The sequence below is a fragment of the Odocoileus virginianus genome, chromosome 31 (assembly GCF_023699985.2).
Source record: "Odocoileus virginianus isolate 20LAN1187 ecotype Illinois chromosome 31, Ovbor_1.2, whole genome shotgun sequence".
Classification (NCBI taxonomy): Eukaryota; Metazoa; Chordata; class Mammalia; order Artiodactyla; family Cervidae; genus Odocoileus; species Odocoileus virginianus.
Window position 1 is genome coordinate 900,540 of NC_069704.1, and position 26,328 is coordinate 926,867.

Consider the following 26,328-nt stretch of genomic DNA (forward strand, 5'->3'; position numbering starts at 1 on the left):
GGTGTGGAGGACCGTGCTCCGCTCAGCCCGTCTCACTGGGAGCCTTCCCCCCTCCCGCCCGACCTGGGCCCGCGCGAGGCCCGGTCTCACCTCGCCCTTTTCCTGACGGCCTGCTAAGGACACGGGTGCTCTGCGGACACGCGCCGCGGGCGTGGGGACGAAGCCCTGACACCAAGGCAACTTCCAAGGCGGGGGGCTCGGGGGCCAGGGGTCCTGGCCCTTGAAACGCCACCTGCCGCCCCCGCTGGCCTGAGAGGGGGTGGGCGGGCACCCTTCCCTCCCAGGCCTGGGGGAGGTGTGCGCACACTGGCCTTCCACCTTCACCCGTCTGCAGGATGCGCCCCAGCAGCCCCCAGCCCCGTTCTCCGTCCTTCCCGAGCCGCGCGAGGAGCTCCATCCTGCACACTGGCCTTCCACCTTCGCCCGTCCGCAGGATGCGCCCCAGCAGCCCCCAGCCCCGTTCTCCGTCCTTCCCGAGCCGCGCGAGGAGCTCCATCCTGCACACTCGGCCTCCGGCATCCTGAGTGCCTACACGCTTCACGCCCCGATACCGGCAGACGTGGGGAGAAAGCCTTGCTTCCATACATGATGTGTGAACCAAAACCACCTTTTTCTTTTGCTTCCAAGCACTTTTCATTTTATATTACTCTCAAACACAAACAAATCAATGAAAAAGAATCATAAAAAGTAGTACCCTTCACATAATTTTTCAAAAACATTCATTTTGATGATTCCGATAGTGTTTTGGAATGGGTTAGGCCTCGGGGTACTAACAGCAAAGTGTGATCTTGCAGATCAAATTCAAAGCTGCGGCTACAGGGGCCCCAGGCTGCTGACTGCCCACGGCCCAGTGTGGTCAGGGGGCAGCAGGTGGGCGTGGGCGGAGCCTCGCGGGGCAGGGTTTCACCAGAGCCGTGATGCCCGCTGACTCACTGACTGCAGCTGCAGCCTGCGAAGCCCACCAGGTGGTACGTGTACCCTGCCACCTGCTGGTAGACAGCATGCCCTCCAGGGCTCAAATTCTGACTTAGAGGCCCACACACCTGCATCAGCCTGGGGTCGCCTCTAACGAGTGTTGTAAGAGCCCCCTGCTGCTCATCGCCCGACTCAGGCCCCTGGACGTCCTTGGGGGGTGGGCGCTGCCCAGGTCCTGGCTGTCAACACTGGGCGTAAGGGCTCTGGGGTTCCGGCCCAGGTGGAGCTGGGCTGGGCCTGGCCCTCTCCTGGGTCCCTCTCTGGGGGACACTCGGGGTGCACTCTGGCGGTTTGGGGCGTGCGGGGGTGGGCAGGGCCTGCGACGGCAGTCCCGCGGCTCATGCTGCATGCTCTCCGCATCCTCCGATCATGCATCTCGCTCTCAGGCCTCCCCGTCGGGGCCGGGCGCGGGCTCGGACCCCAGGCGCCGCTCTGAGCCGCCGCCCGCTGCCCGGCGCCCCCGGTCGTCAGGGCCAGGCTCCGGCCCAGGGCGGCTGACCTACCTAGCGGCGCTGACGTCCCTCTCAATAACGGGGCGAGTCCTTGGGGCACTGCTGCGGGAGCACATGCACGTCCAGCAGCAGGGGAGCGGCTAGGCCGGAGCTGCGGCGGCCGCGGGCAGAATTGGAATTGGACGCGGAGGACCCATGCAAAAAAGAACATACAGAAACGTGACTGTTGGAGAGGCCGCTGCTGACCCCAGCCGGCCGTCCCCGCGTCCCGGGGCCGCCGCGGTCGCGGCACCTGAGACGGGCATGCAGGGCCTGGGGGCTGGGCGCGGGCAGGGCCGCCCGGGGGCACTCACCTTCCACGGCCGCACGGAGCGCTCGGGGAGCCACGCCACTCACACGGGGTGGAAGACGGGCGCTAGGGACTCCAGTGCCCACCGGGAAGGGACCCTCTCTGGCCGGAGCAGGAGGGGGTGGAGGGGGGTGCCCTTTGCTGCCCACAGTGTCCCACCCACCTCCCTGCCTCTCAGGCGAGGCAGTGTCTGTGACCACATCCAGCTGGCCTTTAGCGGGAAGAAGTGGACCTGGGCTCGGGAACGGACTGTGGGCAAAGGCCCCGACTAGGAGGGGGCAGGGAGGGGGCTGCCGGCTCGTCCAGGCCCGTCTTCTCAACGCCAGGAGTCAGCGGGGCTGCGCTCGGGGTGGAGGCTGAGGGTTCTCCATGCCGGGGACCCCCCAGGCAGGCATGCACAGGCCACGCCCACCCCCGAGCCCACGGGCACCTGAGGCGCAGTGCCGCCTGCCGGGCGGACGTGCCATGGGGCCAGCTGGCTGTGACTGTGGGACTGGCAGAGCCACAGGGCCCCCTGGCCTCCAGCATCCGTTGCTCCGTCCATGGACGGTACAGAGCTCCTCTCAAGGTAGCAGAGGAGAGACGTTACATAGCTTAAAAGCAAGTCCACTTCCTGAACTGCTGGCCACAGTGAGCCTTTGGGAGGCAGTCTGTCCGGGGCAGAGGAAAGGACGGATTCTAGGACCACAATTGAGGGGCCCTGGGACCAGCCACATAGTCCCTTTCAGCTGGAATCCCCTGCCTACTTTTTACGTTCTTGGCACTGCCGTTTCTCTTGTTTTTTGTACTTCTCATGCTTGTGGATCTTTCATTTTTTGAAGCCTCCACCTTTTCTCAGAGAGAAAGGGTCTTTTTATTCTAAACAGGAGAAAGTTAAAAAGACTTCTTCGTCCATCTTCTACCTGAGCAATCCTGGGGTTCTCTGTAAGCACTCGTGTGGAGTTTCTTCTCTCTCCCTCTCCACTCCACCCCCTGCCCCGCGTCTAGCCTCCTGCCCGAGCCTCTTGCCCACAGCTGTCTGGCTTTGAACACTTTTCAGGTTAGTTCCTCACCTCTTAGTCTCTGGTGTGTCTTCCCTTCCTCTATGGAATCTGCCTGTTCCCTGCTTCATGTCTTTTTTGTCAAGTTTTAAATGGTTTCATAGACGCTGAGTTTTGCAGAAGATTTTAGAAATAGATTCATCAGATATCCTTATCTAAAGCCAAGAAGGTGAATCCAAACAGGTGAGCTACATGTTTAGGGTCACACAGGAGGCACACAGCTGTGAGCAGAGCAGAAACCTCTCCTCCTCTGGTGCCTTTTTTACTCCTCTAGACTCTTTGTAAAAGTCCTCTTCTTATGAACAATTCTGAGCCTACAACCCTATCTTGTGGTCTAGCCTTCATTTGGGGGAAGTTCAAAGACGCAGACGTTTGTTTGTTCCTCTGTATGCAATTCACTGATCCCCATGGCCCTCTGGGTGTCTCACAAGTGGGAGAGAATAGAAACCCATTTCCTGTGATTCCCCCATGGAGGGCATGGCCCCGAGCAGGGTCCATAAGTCACTGATGGTCCTGATTCCCCTCCGATTATGGAAGGGATGCGGGCACAGATGGGCGTCAGAACGTGAACCACCTGCATGGTATGCATGTGGTGATCCGGAGAATAGGTCTGGATTCGGGAAGCTTCCTTCCACTGAGGAAAAGCCCCGAATCGCCAGAAGTTGCCCAGGAAGGTCAAGGAGAGGCCTTACCCAGCGGGGATGACAGGCAGGGAAGAGGTAGGGAGAAGGCAGAGGGGGAGGAGATGCCACAGCAGGTGCCAACGCCCTGGTTCCTGGACACGCCTGCATCAGCCTGGGGCCAGCACAGGGGGCCAGGTTGGGGACACTGGGCACAGGGTGGACCTGGTCCATCTGTGACTGCGGCACGTCCCCAGGTGTGCCAAAGTGGAGACCACCTGCCATGGGCCCTCTCGGAGCCTCTGCTGGAGGTCACTGCCCCTGGGGAGGTGAGCGTGGGATGCACTGTTTGCAGGGAGAGCACAGGGGGGACCCTTCACCTCTCCAGGGCCACGGAGCCCATGAGCAGGCATCCTCGCTGGGAACCTTGCAGAGAAGCAAGGCATCCCCCAGGTGGACGTGTCAGAAGGGCAGACTGGGAGAAGCACACAGAGTAAAGGAAGAGAGAGGGGAGGAGGAAGAAAGAGAAGTGGACTGAGATGAGCCGACGGGTGAGGAGGCCAGGAGTGAATGTTCACCATGAGGAGTGACGCCCACCAGTCACCCCGAGATCTGACACCCACACAGTCACCCCCCCGAGACCCACACAGTCACCCCCAAGACCTGATGCCCTCCAGTCACCCTCGAGACCCAATGCCCCACAGTCACCCCCAAGACCTGACACCCCACAGTTACCCCCCCGAGACCCACACAGTCACCCCTGAGACCCGACGCCCCACAGTCACCCAAGACCCGATGCCCCACAGTCACCCCTGAGACCCGACGCCCCGCAGTCACCGCTGGGACCCGACGCCCCGCAGTCACTGCTGGGACCCGATGCCCTCACAGGTGCTGCCCGCGAGTCCAGGATGCGAGGCAGCTGTGGAGTGCCCCCTCTCCCACGCCTCGAGGCTCTGGGCTGCTCTGCCCCTGAGGGGAGTGTCCTGCATGCTCCACGGGTGGGGAGGAGTTCAGGCCTAGAGCCAGGTCACTTGGGAAAAGGACAAAGCATTGGGGAGTACTGAGCTCGGAAAAGACTCAGGAAAACAGTTCTGCCTTGGACCCAGAGACTCTCCTGAGGAGGATGGGGCTCTGGTCCCGAACTTTCAGGAATAGCTTTCTCGGAGAGCCCCAAAGGAGGAAAGCACAGGTGCTCACGGGGACAGGATGACTGTGGGGAGCAGAAGGCAACGTGGGCGGATGGGGCCAGGCCTGCCCGTGACCTCCCTGGAGGCCCAGGGCTAATGCCCCAGGTTCCATCTTCAGCCTGGGATGTCCCAGAGGGGCCACAAGTGTCACCCCTCTGGGGGACTGGGACCCCTCTGCAGGGCTTTCCAGGAGGCCCAGCCTGTCTCCAGGTGATGGCACACTCGGGGGAGGCCTTCTGCAGGCCCCGGTGAGAGGAGGCAGGTCCAGGCCTCCTGGAGTCCCCGTGGGGGCCCCCGTCCCCACCTGGGTCATCCACGCCACGCGCTCTGTTTATCTGAGCCACAGTCTCACCCCCACGGGGGGCTTTGCTTCCCAACAAATCCCCCCCAGGTCCTGTTGCCCTTCCAGACCTGGGCATCATGGGGCCCAAGCTCCCGTGGTCTCTCCCTCCCAGGGGTCTTCCCGGCCACCCCGGCCGAGAGCTGCCCTCTCGTCTCTGTGAGGCCCTCAGCCCGCGGGGCAGAGCAGGGCGCCGTCCTCTGTGTCCGTGTCTCTCGCTGGTCTCAGGGCCCAGCAGCTGGCCCTGTCTGCCCGGCTCCCCTTCCCAGAGCAGACAGAGGTGGGGCTTCTCCCTCCGAGCTTGGACTTCGGCAGCCAGCGCTTGCAGAGCTTGTTGTGCTTCTCCATTTTCTGCTCAGCAAGCTAGGTGCCGAGCGGCCCAGAGCCATGAGTGCGCTGCGGCGGGCGATGTGTGCTCAAGGGGCCTGTTCTCCGGGCCCCTTCCTGGCCTCAGGGGGTCTCCGTGGCCAGGCACGGTCCGGCTGTGTCCCGGGAAGGGATCTGGTCCTCCACTTGAGTGCCGGCGAGCTGCCGTGTCCTGTCCATGGTCAGCGGGCCAGCACTGCCCCTCCGCCCCAGGCGCTCATGTGGGCGGCAGGGCTGAGGGCGCTTTCTGGGCGGGTGTCAGCCTGCTGACCAGCAGGGCTGCGCACCGTGGGTCCTGAGCATCTGTGTGTGTGTGGCTGGGTGTGATCATAGGGAAGCTGTGATCACAGGGATGAGGTGAGCCTGGCACCCGGCCCTCCCAGCCCCTCCCCACACCAAGGCCCGGCTCTGAGACAGAGGACACCAGGCCTCCCTGTCCTTCACCATCTCCTGGAGTTTGCTCAAACTCATGTCCCTTGAGTCAGTGATGCCATCTGACCATCTCACCCTCTGTCGTCCCCTTCTCCTCCTGCCCTCAATCTTTCCCAGCATCAGAACCTTTTCCAGTGAGTCGGCACTTTGCATCAGGTAGCCAAAGTAGTGGAGCTTCAACTTCAGTGTCAGTCCTTCCAATGGATATTCAGGGTTGCCTTCCTTTAGGATTGACTGGTTTGTTTTCCTTGCTGTCCAAGGGACTCTCAAGAGAGCCCAGCACCACAGTTCAAAAGCATTGGCAAACCGCTTCAGTATTCTTGCCTCGAGAATCCCATGAACAATATGAAAATGCAGAATACAGTTTAGCTATATTTTTTTCTCTCCAGATGGGCCGGTTCACAGAGATCCTGAATCTCAGGGAGCCTGCTGACTTTCCCCCTAGCACTGAGGATGGGCCTGGAGCCCAGTTAGGCTTCCATGCAGGGTGCTTCCTAAGAACGGCCACTGTCCCTGACCACCCTGCACCCCAGGCCATCCCAGAGCAAGGGCCAGCGACCATGAAGGCCTCTCGCAGCAGCGGACTGTCTGACTGCTCACCTTCTCTCCAGTAGCCCCGGGCGCTGGGCTCTACCCTCTTTAGCTGATCTTGCAGACAAAGCATGCACAGAGGTGCCCAAGTTGTGCCCCTGGCTGGCTCAGAGGCCACTGCCTGCTGGGGGGCCTGTGGGTTTAACCTGAGCAGGCTGATGGAAGGTGTGGGCAGTGGCCCTGGAGAGGCACCATGACAGCTACCGATGGGCGTGGGGTCTGGACGCTCCTCTGCCTAGCTCACCACAATCCCAGTGCTGGAGAGCATCCTGTGTCCTCCTGTCATGAAGTCTGGCTCAGATGCATCCAGTCCTCCGTGGGGACAGCGGTCCTCGTCCCGGGCTGTAACATTCTGCCCACGGAGGGTCCCAGGGGGCACCTGGGAGTGGTCCCCAGGTGGCAGGGGCTCTGTGGATGGTTCAGCTCCGCCCAGGATGTCACGTGGTGCTGTGGACGGGGCGGTGGGCCTGGGGCAGATGGGCTCGTTAGGGAGACAAACAGACCTGGGATCCAGCTCACTGAGGACACACTGCCACTGACTCTCCATTTCAACGTGTGCAGAAAACTCTTACAAATAAAACCACGTCATGGAGTCTGCCAAACATCAACACTACCTGTGTTTAATGGAAAGCAACCTGGATCTGATTTTTAAGGAAATCATTATAAAACATGGCTATCCCAGAGCATATTTTATGGAAACTTCACTTATCCCAAACCACAAATGAGTTTATAGGAAATGAATCACATTTAAAAATGATTTTTGTTATGGTAGCCGTAAGGGAAGAATCATTTTCTGGAAAAATAAGAAGGAAGGAAGGAAAAAGAGAAAGAAAGGAAAGGAAAGAACATGTTTAATTAGGAATTCTTATAGGAGGAGAGGAATGCGGTGATTTGTAATTCTCATGTTTCATCAGCAGTCACCTGGGGAGATCTCTAGGGTGGGTGGGGGCCCTTTCTCTGGCCCAGAAGACAGGGCATGTTTTGCCCCCCTGGAAGGAAGGCCCTCTGGCGGTTCACGCCGGGTGGGAGGAAGTTCTGCCCCCACCCCACAGAACTGCAGGGTTGCCCGATGCTGGGATAAGCGAGCCAGTTGCTATGGAAACCTCCTCCCTCAGACACCCCCTGGTGCTGCTGATTCTGTGATGTGCAGGAGAACTGGGGAAGCCTGCTTCTGAGCAGGGAGCTGGTGGGGAGGGGTGGGCATCATGGGGAGGCAGGGAAGGCCTTTCACTAGGAGCGGGGCTCATCAGACTAGTCCCTTGCCTGGACAGCGGTGCACAACCAGAGTCACGAACTGTTGGGACAGATACAGCATTGGGCCTCCAGAGCTGTAGGAACCACGGCTCTGAGAGCCTGGGGATCAGAGGCTGCCCTGGGGCCACCCGGACAGTCTGAGTCACAGTGCCTGGAAGCTCCGCTGACACAGCTGTGTCCCGAGACAGATCGGAGACCCACCTGCAGGCACATGCCCCTGAGTGCTGCCGGGGACAGAGCACGGCCCCGCGTGGGCCTGGGGGCTCCCACGGCGTCACCCGTTGGGCAGGGCTCTGTGCTGGGCGCTGGGGCCCTGGGGCTGTAGCCCCACCCTCTCTACACTGGGCAGGGTGTGCACGTGTGAGTACAACACATCCACAGACTCAAGGACCAGGGGCTCACTTTGCAGAGGTGAGGACCACGGGGACCCCGGACTTTGATGGTGCTCTGTTGAGGGGAACGGCAGACCCAGGTTCTGACACGCTCCTCCTGTCAGCCTTCCCCAGACTTGCTGCCCAGCTGCCACGTCCCCAGGCCCAGAGATGGGAGAGAAGGAGGCCGATGAGTCCAGGCGCCCAGCTAGCACGTGGCCACACCAGGCTGGGCCCTGATTCATGGGGACTGGGGCCTGCGTTTGCCTCATTACACGACAAGGATGCTCACTTCTCATGTCAGGGAAAGAGTGACCGACCTAACAAGCTGTTGAAACTTAAAGGACATCCCACGTAAAACTCGTCAGAGGGGCTGTGGGGCTGGAGCGTCGAGCCCGGGGAGTCAAGTGTGCGGTCATTCTCTCCACGCGCACGATGTCAGCTCTCACAGAGGTTCCTGGGGGTGCTGACGCCCAATTGTGAGACTTTCTTTGCTGAGGCTGTTCATGAAACTATTTCCTGGTCCAGAGAAGATGAGCTGCAGCCGGAAAGGTGCCATGGATTTCTGAGAGTCCGCACGTCCATCACCGCGGGCCGCCCGGGGACCGGCCTTTCGTGGCTGCTCTTGCCTGAATGTTTGACGAAGGCCACAGAGAGGTCACAGCCTTCCTGCCTTTGAGGGTTCCGAGAGAAGCAGCCCCCAGCTTCTGGGGACCCCTCCCCAGCCTGGCCACTCTGCTGCTGGTGGGCGGGGGTCTACCTTGCAGAAGCCTCCCCAGACCGCGCCTCTGTGCCCCGCGTCTTCCCAGCTGTCTTTGGACCAGACCAACCTGGAGCAGAAGACGATGAACACAAGTCTCTTCTCCAGGACCGGGACACCAGCCTTCATCAGATGCAAGTTCACTGTCAGCCTTGAGTCACTCGGTCAGGCTGGACTCTGAAGGAGGCGTTTTCTCTGATTTTTATGTTAGCTTATGCAATTTATTAGCGCCTACCACACAGCGAAACGCCTGTTGGGCCATTTTCTCCTCTGGTCTGTGGACGACTGGGCTGCAGTCTGGTCTGTGTGGAGAGCAGCTTGGAAGCCCAGCTGAAGCTGACACGCGTCCTGAGAGGCCGCACAGTGCTGGAGCAGCCTCCTGTTGGCGGAAGGCTTTCCAGTGTGCGGAGGCCCAGGCCCACGAGCCAGTTATCCGGGTTTTAAGGGTCGCTTCCTCTCTGCTGGCCTTACCACCCGGCTCACCCTGCCCTCTGCTAGAGCTGTTTGTTGGTACGAGGAAGGTGCCTGCCGTGTGTGCCTTCAGCATCTCAGGGCCTGAGGCCACGCAGTGCTGAGGCAAGTGGGCGGAGAGTCATGTGGGTGAAATGGCTACAGAGTTTTCTGAAGGGACTCAAGGGCCACAGGCATCAGATGCTATGAAATGTAAGATTTAAAGCAAGACTGTCATTTCTGATACCAGGAAGTTAGCATTAGAGGCTCCCGGAAGGTCACCCCCAAGACAGAAACTCAGGAATCAAAACTGAGAAACTCGAGGAATCAAAAGGGGCTTTGCAGGAGATGTGATATTTGTGGGGAAATGACAGCCCAGCCCCTAATACCCTGGCTGAGAACTCGTCCAGGGGACACGGTACAGCTTCTTGCAGGCGGTGCGGCATGTAACCAGGAACGTTAAAATGCGCTCTGTTGTAGACTAGACTGCCTAGGATGTGAGGGTCTGCTCTGCTTGGAGCTACGAGGCGGGCAGAGAATAAAGAGAGGGTTTCTCTACATCTCCAGTGCTGTTCTGACCCTCAGACAAGGCACAGGGAATGAAAATGCCTCTGTTTCCATCTGAAAAACACATGTCACCCAAAAAGGCAAGGGAACTGAAGCAAGTATTCAAGGCAGACTGAAAGCTAAGAGATGACAGAGCAAAAGATGATCAAAATATGCCAGTTGGGAGGATGTTCCAGAATTCAGAAAGTGGGAGAAGAGAGTGAAATTAGTGAGCGAGGATGAGATCTGATGAGGGTTTGATGGGCTGATGGACATTTTTACTTGATGATCTTAAACCTGATTTGCAAGTCTGATATGAGCATTTTAAAATAATACCATATTAGACATGAGGCAGAAAAAGATAGATTAGGAAAATGGAGTCCTTTTATCTCTGAAATATTTTGATCTCGGTTGTTGGGGTTTCAAGTATAAGAAGTTCCGTTTCATTCACGTGGTGCTGGAATTGGGTCAGACTTTAGGTGCTGGCTGTCTGTCTTTTCTCTCCTGACCTCCCCACCGCAGCCCGCCGGCCCCCAGCATGCTGAAGCCCCTTTGGCCTGACCCACCAGGTCCAGGCGGGCCGTTCGTGCCTCCCTGTCTCCTCAGACCCCGGTCCTTCATCAGAAGGCCTCACTCTCTCACTCTCACTCTGAAGCCGGCGCCTGAGAGACATGGCCCGTCTCACCCCTGCAGTGAGCCACGGTATGGGCACCAGCTTTGGTCTGCTGTGTGTGCTGCGAGGCCTGAGCGGTCACCTGCCTTCTGAGGCTGCCCTGCCGTGGGCGGGGGGCCCGGGGCCACAGGGCCCCCACTGCTGAGACCTGGCCCTGCTCTGACTCTTCAGAGGGGCTTGCAGGAGTCATGCCGGACCCCCAGAGGTAAAAGAGGTCATCTCTTGACGCTTACTGCCCTCCTTACATCACACTCCTGAAAACCCAAAGATGTTTAAATGCTTCCAGGTCTTTGGCGGTCCTTATTAGTGCAATTGAAATATCCTGACTGGATTGCTAAAGGAATTTTTCCAAGAAGGTGGCTAATGGATCGCAGATACTCTCAACAAAGGGATAAACAAAATCTTAAATGATTTCTACCTAACCTAAGAGCTGGCTCCACTTAGTTCCCTGAGGGACTAAAAGCCAGAAACACGCATTTTCAAGGGTGAACAGGTCTTACCGTGATGCGAAAGGGGAAGAAAGCAGAAACACCTCAGCAAGCAAAGAGCAAGAGGGAACAAGGCCGAGTCACTGGGATGATCCTGACGGGACGCCCGGGCTGAGCGGAAAGAGCCTTCCCTTCGGAAAGGCCAGGATTGACAGAAACGACTGAAGCTCGCTCAGACTCCCCGCAGGCATGTGCAGTGCTGAGTGAGAGCCAGGCCCAGTCCTGGCGCTGAGTCCCACCCGCCCGACCCCTCTGCCTACCTGCTAGAGGCCCCGGGGAGCCCTGACCCCACGCGGTGCGAGAGCTGAACTGAGCACACCTCACGTTCAAGGGAGAACAAACCAGCAAAACGGGAAACCCAACGAACAGTTACCCCCTTCCTTGGGAGACAAACGCCTTGGAGAAGGGAACGTGGGAAAGCTGTGCGGCCTAAAAATGTGCGACCTGAAAGTACCGGAAAGGACTGACATCTCCAGTGTAACACGGGTCACGGGGTGGTGCACAGAGATCGCCAGGCACAGCAGAGGACGGCGCGGTCCAGGAAGACAGGAGCCGTGTTGGGAGGAGGAGGCAGGCAGAGGGCATCCACGGCGGCACCCCGAGTCCCCCGGGGAGAGGACGAGCCTCTCACTGCTTCTGCAGACAGCACAGGGCTTGGAAACAGGCCGAGGTCACTTTCCTTTCCTTCGGCGAGTTTTAAACGTGGGGCGGGAAGCAGTGGAAAGATGCAAGTATTCCTCCCACAAGCCTCTGGGTCCCCGCCTACACGGGGGTGTGTGCCCCTCCTCGCCGCAGACCAAGGGGGCTACATTTGCGGGAGAGGGGCTTCCTCTTCATCTTTTCAGAGGCGAGCTCAGACCGACCAGCTCTGTGACTTGTGGCAGCCCTGGGGGCCCTGGGGCTCAACCCCACCCTGCAGGGCAAGCTGCCTGCCTGCTCAGGTGCTGGGCACCACGGACTGGCTGCTTGGCTTCCTGCTGGACGGTGATGCCACTCCCGCCCCAGCTTTCCACCCAGTAGACACGAGGGGAAGTGCTTCCTCTGCTTTTCACTCGGAAAATCACAGTCCGGGTGCAGGAGATGCTGCACGTCACTCGGCAGAGCGAGGCTGGAGCCAGGTCGTGCGTGAGCCACCAGGTCTCCATGTGGCTGCACCAAGGCCGTCCACATGCAGCTCTGTCCCCGGACCCAGGCTGACCTTGCAGAGCGCGCCCCCTACCACTGCCTCCTTCCCACCCAGGGCATCAGTGTTTACAAACTGACTGGAACTTTCCAGATCATCTGGTCGAATCCCCTCCCTTCTCAGGGGAGACCTGGGACTCAGATACATGGCCGCCTGTGCCTAGGCGGCCTGGCCAGCCTGCCTACTGACTCCAATGCGTCCCCTTGTAGCATTGCTGGCTCCTTATAGGGCTGCATTATACAAATCAGCTTATTCTGATTCATTCATTAGCTTGTTTCCCCAAATAGCTGGCATCCCCAGCACAGTGCAAAGTGCTGCTGAGGACCAGGCAGATGCTGAAGCCCCAAGGGGTGCGCTCAGAAGTCTCTGCTCTGGGCTTGGTGCAGGTGACCACACAGCCATGCTGTAAGACAGAACACAACCACTGCAGAAAGAAGCCGGGGTGCCGGGCTCGCGGGGGGATCCAAGCCCAGGTGAGGGGTCAGCCACCTCTGTGAAGGGTGCACCCAGCTCCGAGGTTGGGCTCCTGGAGACAGTCTGGGATTGGATGGAGAGAAGGGTCAAGGAAGGTCATCTCCAGGGCTTGGCAAAGGGCCATGCAAGGGAGAGCACCAGAAATTTCTTGCACTGTGAAGTATGCAGACGCGGTAGACAGTTACCTGAAGAACTAAGTGACATGCATCTCAGGGTCTCTTAACCCATCTTTAGGACTCAAGGTGAAAAACAAAAAGCAAAAGTGTTAGTCGCTCAGTCGTGTCCAACTCTTTTACCCCTAGATTCCTCTGTCCATGGGATTCTCCAGGCAAGAATACTGGGGTGGGTTGCCATGCCCTTCTCCAGGGGATCTTCCTGACCCAGGGGTTGAACCTGGGTCTCCTGCATTGCAGGTGGAACCACCAGGGAAGTCTAAGGTGAAACAGTCTGTAAATCTATGCTTGAGGTGAAGCCGAGGTCCTTCTCCCAGCAAAGACTGCTGAGCGGCACTGCCCTCCCCACTGCTGGACACAGAGCCCGGCCGTCTGGCCTAGCGGGGCCCGCCGTCCTCAGGGCCGTGCGTGGGAGCGGCTCTGCTAGATGATCAGATTGTGGGTGGGACCGCCTCCGGTGGAAGACCCGCGTCATCACACTTTCCCACCCCCTGCCGGTGTGTCCGCTCAGCCTCCGCAGGAAGAGCGAGCGTCCAAACAAAGCGCAGGGGTGAAGCCGCTGGCAAGGGAGGAATCCTGTCGCTCTGATGACGTGAAGGGGAAATTGCGTCATCAGCCACATCCGGACAATGCCTCCTCAAGGACGCCCATAGCATGTCCGCCAGCCGCCATGTTGGTGATAGGGAGATCTCTGTGCGGCCCGGTCCTGAGGGTACCCGGAGCCGCTGAGCTCAGGGCCGGCTGGCCAAGGAGGGAACCTGTTTGTGGCGGGACGTGGAAGCTCTGTAGCAATTTCCATTTCCAGGAAGTAATCGGGTGGCCCTGGGCTCCTCCGGTGGAGTTGAACAGGAGACCCCCGGGGCCGAGCCGCAGTCGTGGCTTCCTCCATCAGCAACACTCCTGGTGACTCACTCTTCTCGTTCAGGAGCTTTAGTCGCCACATGTATGCCGACGACCAGGTTTCCAGACCCCGGCTCCCCTGAACGCCCCTCGCCCTCACAGGGCCCTCTCCTAGTCAGCTTGGACAGTCAACCCCCGACCAGCCCCAAGTCTCCCCCCCAGGCGCCTCCTGTTTTGGGGGAATGCAGGTGGTGGGGGCACCTTTGGGGGTGCCCACCCACTCACATCGCGTTCCTCTGGCAGGATCCCCAGAGTGTGACCGCTCTTGGTGCCAGCTTTGCTCCTGACCTCATCTTTGGGATCACCTCAAGTCCTGGCAGTCACCAACGCCTCCCCACAGGCCTCCTCCCCACCCTCGCCAACCTGCAAGCCATCCTCCATGCAGGGCCGGTGTGATGGGTGAAGATTCAGGTGACGACCCTGCTGCACTGACACCCACCTCCTCGGACTGGAGCTCTGAGTCCTGGAGGCCTGACGGGGTCTGAGCCCTGACGCGCTGCTTCATGTTCCAGAACCTTCCCCCGCTGCCCCTCACGGGCCCCCAGAGTCCACACAGGGGTTTACATGCAAATCCAGGGAACAGCACACACCCTTGGCCTGTCGTCTGTGTGTAAGGCTTGACTACAGGAGCTGGCGGGTCTATAAAATGAGACGTATGTGCCCGGAGCTCATCACTGGGCTTCCTAGGGCGCCGCTCCATCTGCAATCCACCAGCGGTCCTAACCGCCCACTCCCAGCGACAAGGACGGGTGGACCTTGACGCGCCAGCCACCCGTGTTCCCGGGGTGGGTGTCTGTGGTTGATCATTGTTCTATGTCAAGAAGGAAGCTACAGAATCGCCACCCCCACCCCCAGGAATATGATGCACCTTTTAAAGACTCCATAACCTGCATGGTACACGAAGAAGCAGCCTTCAAGATCCTCAATAAATGTGATTAATAAAAAAGCTAACTCGTATTTAGTAAAGAGATGATATTATACGTAATTTTTCTTCCCCTACATTCTCAATTTTTTGAGCTTATAGTAGCCTTGCTCCCAAAAAGTCATTTAAAAATTCCCTGATCTTGTTAAGAGCACACGGTGCCCCCTCTCAGCTAAGACCCACTCACACGTGTGGTTGCACACCCCAGTACGGTTCAACTCAACCGAAGGAAGGAGTAAGACAGCACCGAAGCCCCTGCCCACAGGAGGATGAGCGGAGTGACGCGAAGCTGCTGTTCCCCTGCCCGGGCAGGGGTCACGGAGTGGGGCCGGATGGCCACACGCTCCTGAGCATGGACGCCACGACGGAACTGCTCTCTGCAGCCCTGGCGTTGAAAACGAGCAAAATCAAGTTATTATCTTGAGTCCCAGACTCTGCCCTGTGCTCTGTGGTGACATCTTCAGAATCCAGACGCCAAGGATAATTGGGATAGGGCGGGGCTGAAGGTCCCCTCCGTGGAGCAGCTCTTCTGACAGGTAGGCTAATTAGGGGGATAAGTAAGCAAGCTTGCAAGAGGAAGATTCCAGCCAGGAACAGAGAGCAGGCTTCTGACCACTTCCTCGCCCCAGGTACTAATAATGTATATGCAGATTATCAGCCAGGCTTATTTAGTTACTACAGAAGGGGCCCGAGGCGCTCTTTGATGACACCTGCTTAACCAGATTTGAATTTCTGTACAAGTTTGAAAGTAATAAAGTCAAATGTATTTTAAAAATAACAGAGGCTTTCCACTACCTTATATCGAATGCTGCCTGACTGGTCCAAAACAAAAAGGTTTTGGTGCAACATGCAAATATTCTATTCTGAAAAAAACACTGTGAAACTTGTATAATATTTAGTTTTAATCTGTCTAAATGGCATGAAATTAAAAAGAGGACATTGTAAATGTAAAAGGGCTAACCTATTTTTCAGTGTGTTAATAATACCACAAAAATGTTTAGGCCACAGATAATTAAAAATTTGTAAATGATTTGGTTGCAGGAATAAAATATTCCTGAATGTGTATTAAAATACAGTAAAACTATATACAAAGAACAGTACTGGGACTTGCTTGGTGGTCCCTTGGTTAAGAGTTTGCCTTCTAGTGCAGGGGACTCAGGTTCGATCCCTGGTTGGGGAACTAAGATCCACAGGTCAAGGGGCAACGACACCCACATGCTGCGCCTAGGGAGAACCCGCCCCCCTTCCCCCTGCAGAAGGAAGATGACGCAGCCAAATAAAGAAGCAAATGTTAAAAAAGAACAGGTCAATGAAGTCCAAGGTTCTACGCGGCACTGTCCACTTGACAGGTGTGGCTGTTAAATCTGGATCAATAACGCAGAATACCTCCAGAGATGCAGTGCCTCAGCCTCACCACCCTTTCGGGAGCCACGCATGGCCATGGTTGCCAGACTGGACATTTTCATAGCCCTAGAAAGTTCTGTTGGACACTCTTGTAGAAACTCACATCATAAAGCCAAATCACACCTTCGTTCTGATGATCAGAAAGTATTTGCACTTAACATTTATTTTTTCTTGAAAAGGTCAGGTTAGAGAGGCAGCTCTCATCTCTCTCTACTATCACAGTATTCTCAAATCCCCTGTGAAGGTAGCAGGGTGTCTCCATCTCTTACTGTGGGCAGACAACAGGATTAGGTACCTGAACCATCTGGAGACGAGTAAGGAAGACCTGTGGGTATCTGGGACCTGTATCTCTTTGTAAAAATGCAAAAAAGAGACACTAGACAGGAAGGAATCTGATTTTCCTTGAACTGTAGTTCCTGGATGATGAGGGGTCACGTTTAGGGACAAACGCACAGGTGAATCTGCTCCTGGGCGCCTCTGCTCACTGGTCCCCCTGGCCCACAAATGCCCCCTTCAGCCCCTCAGAGTCGGTCTTTCCAATCAAGAAAGAAACCTGAAGAGAATGGTCCTCTCTCCTGAAATTGCCAGGAAAAATGCCCTCCAAAATCCTTGTCGGTGATTTCCCAGAGGGAACATCTACTTTATTTCCAATTTCGCTCATTTTGCTCCGGGGAACTATAAATTAGTGACGTGTTTACTGCAATAAAACCTCAAATTCACAGTGAAAGGCCAACGCAGCCTCGTCCTCCCTGGTCAGATCTTCCTTTCCTGCACAGAAGCAGCTTCTCAGGCAGCTTGGGGCCGGGGCAGGCCAGCCGCTGAGCGGAAAGGAAGGTCATTGTTCAGAGTCGCCCAGAGGAGCCCAGGGTGAGATGAAAATGGGACTAGCTTCCCAATAATTAGGAGAGGGTGAGTTTAACCAGGTGTAACGCACGAGGAAGACTCAGGCAGTCCACCGTGTTTTATGAAGGGCCGTGTGTCTGGCCTTGAGTCCTGGCCTAATAACAGACAATGTAGCTGTATTCATGCACATGTGTGTTCACGCGCTGACATACAGTGTATTTAAATATGTATTTTAAAACTGCAGTATTTGAAATGATAAGGAAAGTCATTTTTTTCCTTTTGTTCACATGCACCAAATATGCTGAATGTTTTATATTCATAATTTTACAAAGATTAATCTTGCAGTTAAAAATTAAATGTATTCAAGGAGTAATTTTTAAATAGATTGTATAGCGTGGGTTATTTTAGCTTAGATAAGATTACAAATTGTGTTCTATTTATTTAGAAATAATTAACATCATTCAGTACTGTCTGATGTCTGTGTTAAAATGTTACCATTTCAAAATGGAGGAAAGGAATGTTCAGAAATATGTCTTAAGAAAGGTCTTCCTCATGGCCTTTTTGTGGACTTAAATCTTCCACAAGTGTGTCACAACAAAAAACATAAAAAGCTCAAGGCCAGCTTTGCGTTAGAAACTCAGCCCCCTCCCCAGGAGGGGATCTGTCCCTCGAGGCTCCTGTTTCTTGGGTCAGATTCAGTGGTCACTGCCAGCTGGCCTCTGGACAGCCAGCGGGTGGGCCGTCCCAGCGGCAGAAGAGGTTGCTTTGGCCTCTTGGAATACAGCACGCACGGCAGGGTGAAGGCACAACGAAATGCAGGCGCCTTGGACCCACCCTTGCTTTAACAGAAGAGGACACTGTGCCTCCCAGTGTGGGGTGGGTGAGGGTCTGCTCGACGAGAGCCCTGGATCAGGGACCCTGATGAAACCTGTTCAGACCTACAGAGCTTCCACACAGGACTTCAATTACTGTGTGACTGAGCTGAGAGGGGGTTGGGGATTTGGCCTCATTAATCACGTTTCATTTAGTTTTGATGAAAATGGATGATGAAACACCAAGAAACAGCCTAAAGATTCAATTTCTCGGGGCTGACAAGACCAGATTTTCTGGGCAGGCTCATGGCTTGTCCAGCAAATCCCTGATTGTGACAGAGAAGGTGCCTGGGAGGCCAGGGGCCAGGCTCCTGATGACTGGGATGAGCCTTGATTCAACTGTGGCCCCGGATGGAGCCCATGACTGCCAGCTGGGCCAGGGTCCACTGAGGATGTCCACTCGGCGCCCAGGAGCGTGGTCTGGATGGTTGGCTCCACTCTGCACCCCCTAACCGTGGGGCCCGGGGTTCCAGTCCCCCTGCCAGGGCCCTCAGACCCTCAGCTCTGCCCAGCCCCTCAGCCCTGCTGTGCCCCTCATCCCCACAAGGCCTCCTCTTGGCCCCCATCTGCCAGGAGGCTTTCCCACCGGGCCGCCATTCCATCTGCCAGGACTCCCCGTGCTCTTCTTGGTGGCTGCGAACTTGGGCCTGGGTGCCTTGAGGGCAGAGAGGGTGTCTTATCTCTGGATGTGCGTTACAAGTTTTTAAACTGAAAGAATGAATCAGCTTGGTTTATAGTCTTCCAGGAAATGCCCTCTCCTGGTTTTTGCTTCCACCTGGAAGCTCAGGGACTTTGCAAAACATCCCTTTTTACCGAGGGGATGTGAGCACAGAGGGCAGAAACCATGCCTGGGGGCAGCAGGAGGCTGCACACACGATGACGGCAACAGCTGGAAGGGAGAGCACCTGTGCTAGCCTGCAGATGCACCCGTACACCGCACACACGCACAGGTACATGGGCACACATGCTCACGCACACACATGTACACACCCACACACGCACAGGCACACATGCACACACACACCCTCACAGATGCACACATGCTCACGCACACACACGTACACACGTACACCCCGACAGGCACACATGCTCACACACAAACCCCTGCACAGACACACACGTTCACACACAGGTACACACACCCCCACAGGCACACATGCATACACATGTTCACACACACTTGCACAGATGCATACATGCTCACACACACGTACACACCCACACACGCACAGGCACACATGCATAGACCTCACATACATGTCTACACGCATACACACACTCATGCACACACACCCCACACGCACAGGCACACACACATTCACACACTCACACACATACACATGCATACACGTGCACGTGTTCACACGAACAGACACACACAGACACACACGCTCACACATACACATGTACATCATGCACACAGAATACACACATGCATGCACACATGCATACACATGTGCACAGAACCCATGCACAGGCACACACACACACAGGAACATGGCAGGGGGAACTCAGCCCTTGGGCACCCCCTCTGCGATAACCCTAACCCCAGGCGTTCTAACAGGTGTAACTGCTGCAGTGTCTTTCCTCTCCTTATCTTTCTTTCGAAATCAAAGGACCTGCTATAAAGCTCTCCAAAGCTGGAGGCTCATAAGAGTTCATAGTGAATTGAAGTTCTCCTTATTCCAAGGAGGTCACAAAGTTATTCGGTAAACATTAAATTAGCGCTTACATTTTCCTTCTGCATTCTGCTTAATGTTGTCAGAAAACCCAGCAGTTTACCCTGAGCTGTGGGACGTGTGTGTGCTGCCGTGGGGATGATAACAATCATGGAGTGTCTACAGTGAGCTGGGTACCGGACGCGCCCATTTCACAGATAAGGACTTGACGCCTCCGACAGGAGAGGCAGCGCTCGGTGCTTTGTGTTCACAGAGTCTGTTGTTACATCTGGGCCTTCCTTTGATGAACTAAGTCTGGTTTTTTATGCCGCAGATTTCCCCATAACCTGCCCCCCAGAGCTGGCAGATGGTGGAGAACAAACAAACCCACCTAGACTGCATCTCAGACCCTGCCAGAGAGACTACAGGTGCTTCTACAAAGCGCAGATCCTTTTATAAAGGAACAAAACATCAACACTTCTCTTTCTTTGCTTCGCCTTGTTTTTGGTTGACTTGCGTGTGAGCACGGTTAAAGGTGATTAAAACATAATCCCAAACCCCACCACTGGGTCTCTCCCTTAGTAACCTGGGTCTAACACCAGCCATCAGAAAGAGAAGGAACGGGAGGGAGGCTCCTGTCGGTGCCGGTCATAAGTGCAAACAGCCCCATGACACCGCTCTGTATGCCAGGGTCTCGGGGGCGGGCCCTCCGGGGCTGACTGTGGCTGGGGCAGTTTGCTCTGGAAGCAGAGAGAGCAGCCTGGCGTTCCTCTGGGACCCCCAGCTGAGCAGGGCGGCTTTACTCTATTAATACGTGTGTGTGTTCATTTGTGTGAGTGTGCGAGTATGCATGTCCATGTGTAACTAGAGTTGTCCCAAGGCACCCTTACTGCAGACATTTCCTACACTGTGCTCCCCTCAACTTCCCATATGGGACACTTTAAATCGGCCCTCCTTATGGTAAAAACAAAATGCACCTGCAACAAGCTGCATTTCTTAGGATATTTTTAGAAGAAGGCCGCCGCACAGACTTTATCACCCTTCTACATGTGCAGGGACACAGATGGTGGAGGAGGTTCCTCCGGGGGTGACAGAAGACCCGGGAACGGTTTCCCACAACCACTGCCAGGTCCCACCTGGGAGCTTACCCTCGCGGGCTGGACCCCCGTTTTGTCCCCCTTGTGGGTCATGAGAAAACTGCAGGAGCTCTACAGCTGAAACCTTCAGAAGAAAGTCAGAGCTTGTATGTCCACGCAGTTAAGCACAAACCTTTAATTCTTCATCCAAAGCCAGACTCGGTACAGGGCTACTAATTTTGAAAAGGCAGCGTGAAGTGTGGAAAAGGCAATTGGGCCACATACTGACTGAGCCACCAACCACCCAGCCTCAGTTTCCACATCTGCAAGGTGGGTCTCAGTCTCCCCCTTCTCACAGGGTGTAAACCACCCCACCCTCGTAAGGGGGCCTGTTCCACCATCGACGGTACTGCGTGGGAGGGGAGCCCTGCAAATCTCAGGGTGCACCAGGCTCATGGGTTCCTGGCGGGTCTTGTCTGTGGTTTGATGTGACCCCAGGTGACTGAGGCTGGCTCTGTACAGACCCTCACGCATACACTGGGGCACTCAGGTGACCCTGCTGTTGCAGAATAAAATGATTTTCTAACTGAAAGAAGGGTGTCCGAGGGGTGCTCCCTGTCTATCCCAACGTGAGGGCTGAGGCATCAGGATGACTTCTGCTGCAGGGAGCTAACTGTCCAGGGGGTCCTGTGCCTCCTTCTACACAGGCACATGCCCTTTGTGAAGGCCATGGTTCGAGTCCACAGCAGGAGTGACTCACAAAGTTCCCTGGAAATACTGCTGTGAACCAAGGGGGCAGAAGATGCTACAGATGAGAACTGGTTCTCAGAGCTCGGCCTGCGGTGAAGGTGGGTGAACTTCCTGCACCCGGAACAACGGGAGCTAGGGGCTGAGGCTCTGCTTGGTCCTGGCGAGTAACTTCCCAACATCTGCACGACATCCACATTTGGTGAGGAAACCCTCGAAAGTTCTAGAAACAAGTAACCTTTAGAGAAAAGTCATGTCTTGCCTCAAGTTCAGAATTCTAATTCTTCGATTTAAATAAACGTAACCAGGTTTTAAAAAACAATGTTATGTGATGTACATGATTAAAATTCCTCTGTCTAAGGTGAAAATACCTGGGGGAGGTGCCCCGGAACAGAACACACAAGAATGTTCTAAAGGGCAGAGACCAAGAGGAAGACTCACCCCCACCCCCGAGGACTGAGTACAAGTTCAGACTCAGCGGGAAAGGGAACCAAGGTCGACAGTTCCTTCTCCTGCCAGGACCTGCATGAACCATAGAGGTTCTGGGTCTGGAAGACAAAGACAGAAGCAACGAGGGGGTCTACTGTGTCCCCCCAACTCCAAGTGTAAACAGGAGCCAGTTTGGGGGCCCATTTCTAGAGATAATTGCTTCTGATTTGAATCAACTTTGATTCAGTTTAAACTGGTCACAGAGATGGCTAACACTTAGGTCATGCCCGTGTCTGCACTGATCTTGCATTGGGGAGTAGGAAAAAGAACTCCTGGCTGGGAGGATATGGTTTCTTTAAAAACAAACAACACTGAGGATGATACGAAGTGATTTACGAGGTCTCTTCTGTGGCTACGCTCAGGTGATCTCAGCCAGGGCAAGTTTTAGGGAAGAAACTCTTCTTGAGCATCAGAGCTGACTTATATTAGGCGGAGTTTTCATCAAAAAAATCACATTTGTTTGGACGATTTTATTCCCTTTTTTCCCCTTGCCTGGGGTCTCAAAGACTGTCACAGTCAAGGATTCTCTCAAGGAGGGCGGGGCGGCGTGGGGGTCGCTAGGCCGTGAGCGTCAGCGTGGGAGGAACGCTAGGCTCAGGTGAGGGTCAGCCCGGGCGGGCCGCTAGGCCGTGAGGGTCAGCGTGCGCGGGCCACTAGGCCGTGAGGGTCAGCCCGGGCGGGCCGCTAGGCCGTGAGGGTCAGCGTGCGCGGGCCACTAGGCCGTGAGCGTCAGCGTGGGAGGGACGCTAGGCCGTGAGGGTCAGCGTGGGCGGGCCGCTAGGCCGTGAGGGTCAGCGTGGGAGGGACGCTAGGCCTGAGCGTCAGCGTGGGCGGGACGCTAGGCCGTGAGGGTCAGCGTGGGAGGGACGCTAGGCCGTGAGGGTCAGCGTGGGAGGGACGCTAGGCCGTGAGGGTCAGCGTGGGAGGGACGCTAGGCCGTGAGCGTCAGCGTGGGCGGGACGCTAGAACGTGAGCGTCAGCGTGGGCGGGACGCTAGGCCTGAGCGTCAGCGTGGGAGGGACGCTAGGCCGTGAGGGTCAGCGTGGGAGGGACGCTAGAACGTGAGGGTCAGCGTGGGAGGGACGCTAGGCCTGAGCGTCAGCGTGGGCGGGACGCTAGGCCTGAGCGTCAGCGTGGGAGGGACGCTAGGCCGTGAGGGTCAGCGTGGGAGGGACGCTAGGCCGTGAGGGTCAGCGTGGGAGGGACGCTAGGCCTGAGCGTCAGCGTGGGCGGGACGCTAGGCCTGAGCGTCAGCGTGGGCGGGACGCTAGGCCGTGAGGGTCAGCGTGGGCGGGACGCTAGGCCGTGAGGGTCAGCGTGGGAGGGACGCTAGGCCGTGAGGGTCAGCGTGGGAGGGACGCTAGGCCGTGAGCGTCAGCGTGGGCGGGACGCTAGAACGTGAGCGTCAGCGTGGGAGGCTGGGGAATCCCGCCTGCCTCCGGGCCCCCTCCCTGTGCCATCACCTGCCTCGCTGCCTGGTCGCCGACCTGCCCCTCTGTGGCCCATGGACCAGGGATGAGAAAGCAATAGCTGCAGAGTCTGAGTGATATTCACAAACACATTACATTTTAATACACGTTCAGTTTACATATTGTACACAAGTCGACACAATGATCGGCTGCTTCTTAAGACTATCCCACATGCGCTGCTCTGGGAAAGTGTCATCTCAGGAAGTTCAAGAGGATGGGTGACCCAAGACCCAGAGTGTATCTGGCAAAACTTGTTGCCTGTTTGATATCAAGAATGTCCTGTTAACAGCCAACTAACAAAAGTCCACGTTAGAAGTGACAAGAAGAATGTTTTCAGAAAGTTCTGTTTCTTAGTTGATGCAGAAGAGAGAACAAATTTTGAGGCAATTGAGACCCAAAGGTGTCTGTATGAAGAGGTGGTGACCACTGACTCACACGAGGACTCAACCAGGTAAGAGGCTGTGCAGTGGGAATCAACCAGACTGCTGAAAATATACATGGAAAGAATAAGCTATTAAAGGGGCACGTGCGTGAATTATTCTAGAGGAAGCAGCTGCAAATCCTAAAGGATTAATCTCTGCTTCTGTGCAGGGAGAGCCTTTGTGGCCGCATGAAAAAGCCAGAGATGGAGGGGTGTCATCCATTAAAAGATTAACGAGAAAAAGCCACAGTATAATCTAAGGTATCCTCAGTTGAGAAAGACTTATCATCAAGTGAAAAATGGTTGTTTAAATATCAGATTATTTATAGTAGACATGGAGGTGAAACAGCATTTCAGAAAACTTGTCAAGTTTGGATTTCCTGGGAAAAGGGTCAGTCGAAATGGGATTTACTTGCTGCAAAGACAAGTGACAAGTTACAGGTGACAGAGGCTTTTAGACCAGCTGGAAGCAGGAAAGGCCACCATGGCCTCCCCTCCGGGAGGGCCAGGGAGGGGGCAAGGGACGTCCACCCTGCACAGGAGGCTGTGAAGGGCGGACCCCTTCTGAAGATGCTGATGGTGTGGACATCATCCCGGCCTCCAAGGAGAGATGCGGCAAGAAGGAAGTACCAACCCGGGAGGAGAAGCCGGTCTACCTGGAGCTTCTAAGCCCAAAGGCTACGGAGGCAAACCAAAGGGAGCCAGACCCGCCGGAAGCCTGCTCAGGTCTCCGACCTAGAGGCCACCAAGGAGAAGCCGCGCTCCCAGGAAGCTGTCCACAGGCTGTCCCGTTTACAGCTGGCCTGCTGGGACTGGAGACGCCCTCCTCAGCGAGAGGCAGACGGAAGTCGCCGTGTGCTGCAGTGTTAGCCAGGGTCCGAGTGCGGTTAACCCCGTTTCAGTCGTGAGGGGAGCATGGTCTCAAGCCCCGGAAAAGGAGGTCTTAACAGAGCGGGCTGGGTGGTTCTTGCTAACGCTGTCCATTTGAGGTCCTAAGCTACGTGTCCGCCAGGCACTGCGTGGACGGCTACAGACCGCACAGCCATCAAGCAAGAGGACGCCCTCCCGGTGTTTACACGCCACGAAGAGAACTCCAGGGTCTGGTGGCGGGAGGGCTAGTTCAGGAGGTCACTGAACATGAGCAGGTGGTCTATGGCGCTAGGGCCCTGGACAGGGGTCCTGTAAGAAACGACACGGAGTGAAACGGAGCCTCCACCCCGCGGACCACTCCCTGCTCTGCCGTGGAGGGGGTGGGGGTCCCGGGGGAGGGAGCCCAATGGGGTCTGAAAGCAGAATTTTTTCTGCATCAGAAGGAAAGCCCTTTGAAAACGAAACAGAAGCTAAGCAATTTGACGTGATGCTTTTTATAAAAGGCCAGGTAATTAAAAACCATGACTGGGGAATCTTGGTTCTCATCAGGTTGCGGAAAGCTCCTCTCGCCCTTGTTCTCCTGACAGATACTCGAATGTCCGTTTCGACTAGATGACGGCAGGTCTTAATACACGGGCTGGGGCTTGGCCTGACTTCTTCCAAAACCTGCCTAGGAGCTGAATGTGAATACATTCATCTACCTACTTACATCTACAGAGACACAGAAAAGACAACCCGTAGTCTGGCTGTGTGGATGCGGCTGACCAGACCCACGCTGAAAACCCAGAGACAGTTACAGGCGCAGAGGAGAGAGGGCCACGCTGTGTGTGCTGGTGAAGCCTTAGTTGGGTTATGGCTGCCCTAATGAGCATCCGTAGCTAATGACCACAGTGCACTGAAGGAATTAGCTAGGATCATGGCGGGGTTTGGTTATTCGTCCTATTTAAATATCCATTCTAAAAATGATCATATTAAGCACTGACTTTTAAAAATATCAGCTTCTCACTTTTCACATGATAATCGCTTCCTTAAAGTCTGAGTAACGCTGTAAAACTCCATGTGCATGCATACCTGGAGAGAAAATACCTATGCTTTAGAAAATTCAAGATGGAAAGGATGTGATATGAAAAAGCTAGAGGTAAACGAAAGGGAAAAGGCAGATGGATTGCCCACACAGGTGACCAAAATCCTCAAGAACGTACATGTGTGCTGAGTTGCGCTGGTGCACACAGCTCTTGGTAAACACATGTTTCTTTTCAAACGACATACCCCTTTTGTTAGCACTAAGTGAACAGACTTTAGAAAGAGAAGGATTTTCGTTAAATCTTACTTGAGTTCTTGTGAGCTGGTGGCCAGCATACTTCGAATGCTTTTGTCAGCCAGCGGGCAGCCCGACAGACTGTAAGAGGCCAGAAGAGTCCGGTGAGAAGCCCCGAGGCCCAGCGTACGTCCCCAACAGACACAACATGTAACTGAAATCAAAAAGTTGAATGCAGAAAAGCGATGGGGCAAGTGCTGTATATTGAATTTTGTTGGTGCAATGAACTAATTCATGTTTCCATAGACATTTAAGGAAGCATGTATTTGCAGAAACCATTTGAAAAAGTAAGATTCAAATATTTGGGCTCTTTGGTCTCAACGTCTGTAAATCATTTTCCAAATTTAGGTAGCTTGCTTCGAGATTAAAGACTTTATAGAACATGTCGATTAGCATGCTTTTGAAGGTCAACATATAGCACTTAAAGGGGTGACACAGAAGTCAACGTTTGTACTGGGACAGCATTGTTGAGGTAAGCTGAAAACAATAAATTGAAACGACAGAATCCACCATGAGAAAAATGAAGGCACACCTTCTATGTGAGGCGTAATTACCAGTCACATGACCACTCCCATCACACCTTGGTGTTGGACATCTGCCACCAAACAAAAACAA

At 55.4% G+C, this 26,328-nt stretch overlaps 1 protein-coding gene and 1 long non-coding RNA gene across 21 annotated transcripts in view; one reads left to right on the top strand and one right to left on the bottom strand.

The window, feature by feature from the left end:
• MYT1L (myelin transcription factor 1 like) overlaps positions 1-26,328 on the bottom strand; it is a 400,361-nt gene that overhangs the window by 40,511 nt on the left and 333,522 nt on the right. For 12 of the 20 annotated variants that reach the window (XM_070459146.1, XM_070459143.1, XM_070459144.1 and 9 more), the window contains 2 exons: positions 26,246-26,308; positions 25,726-25,794 (listed from right to left, as the gene is read on the bottom strand). In XM_070459146.1, coding sequence (XP_070315247.1) covers positions 25,726-25,794; positions 26,246-26,308 — 132 coding nt within the window. Of the gene's footprint in view, positions 1-23,179; positions 24,705-25,725; positions 25,795-26,245; positions 26,309-26,328 lie in introns of those variants that run through there. The other 8 variants (XM_070459157.1, XM_070459153.1, XM_070459151.1 and 5 more) reach the window with 3 other exon arrangements.
• On the top strand, positions 13,346-15,499 carry LOC110141223 (uncharacterized). Its single transcript, XR_002315007.2, has 2 exons — positions 13,346-13,667; positions 13,868-15,499. It is a non-coding gene; the product is annotated as an uncharacterized lncRNA (long non-coding RNA).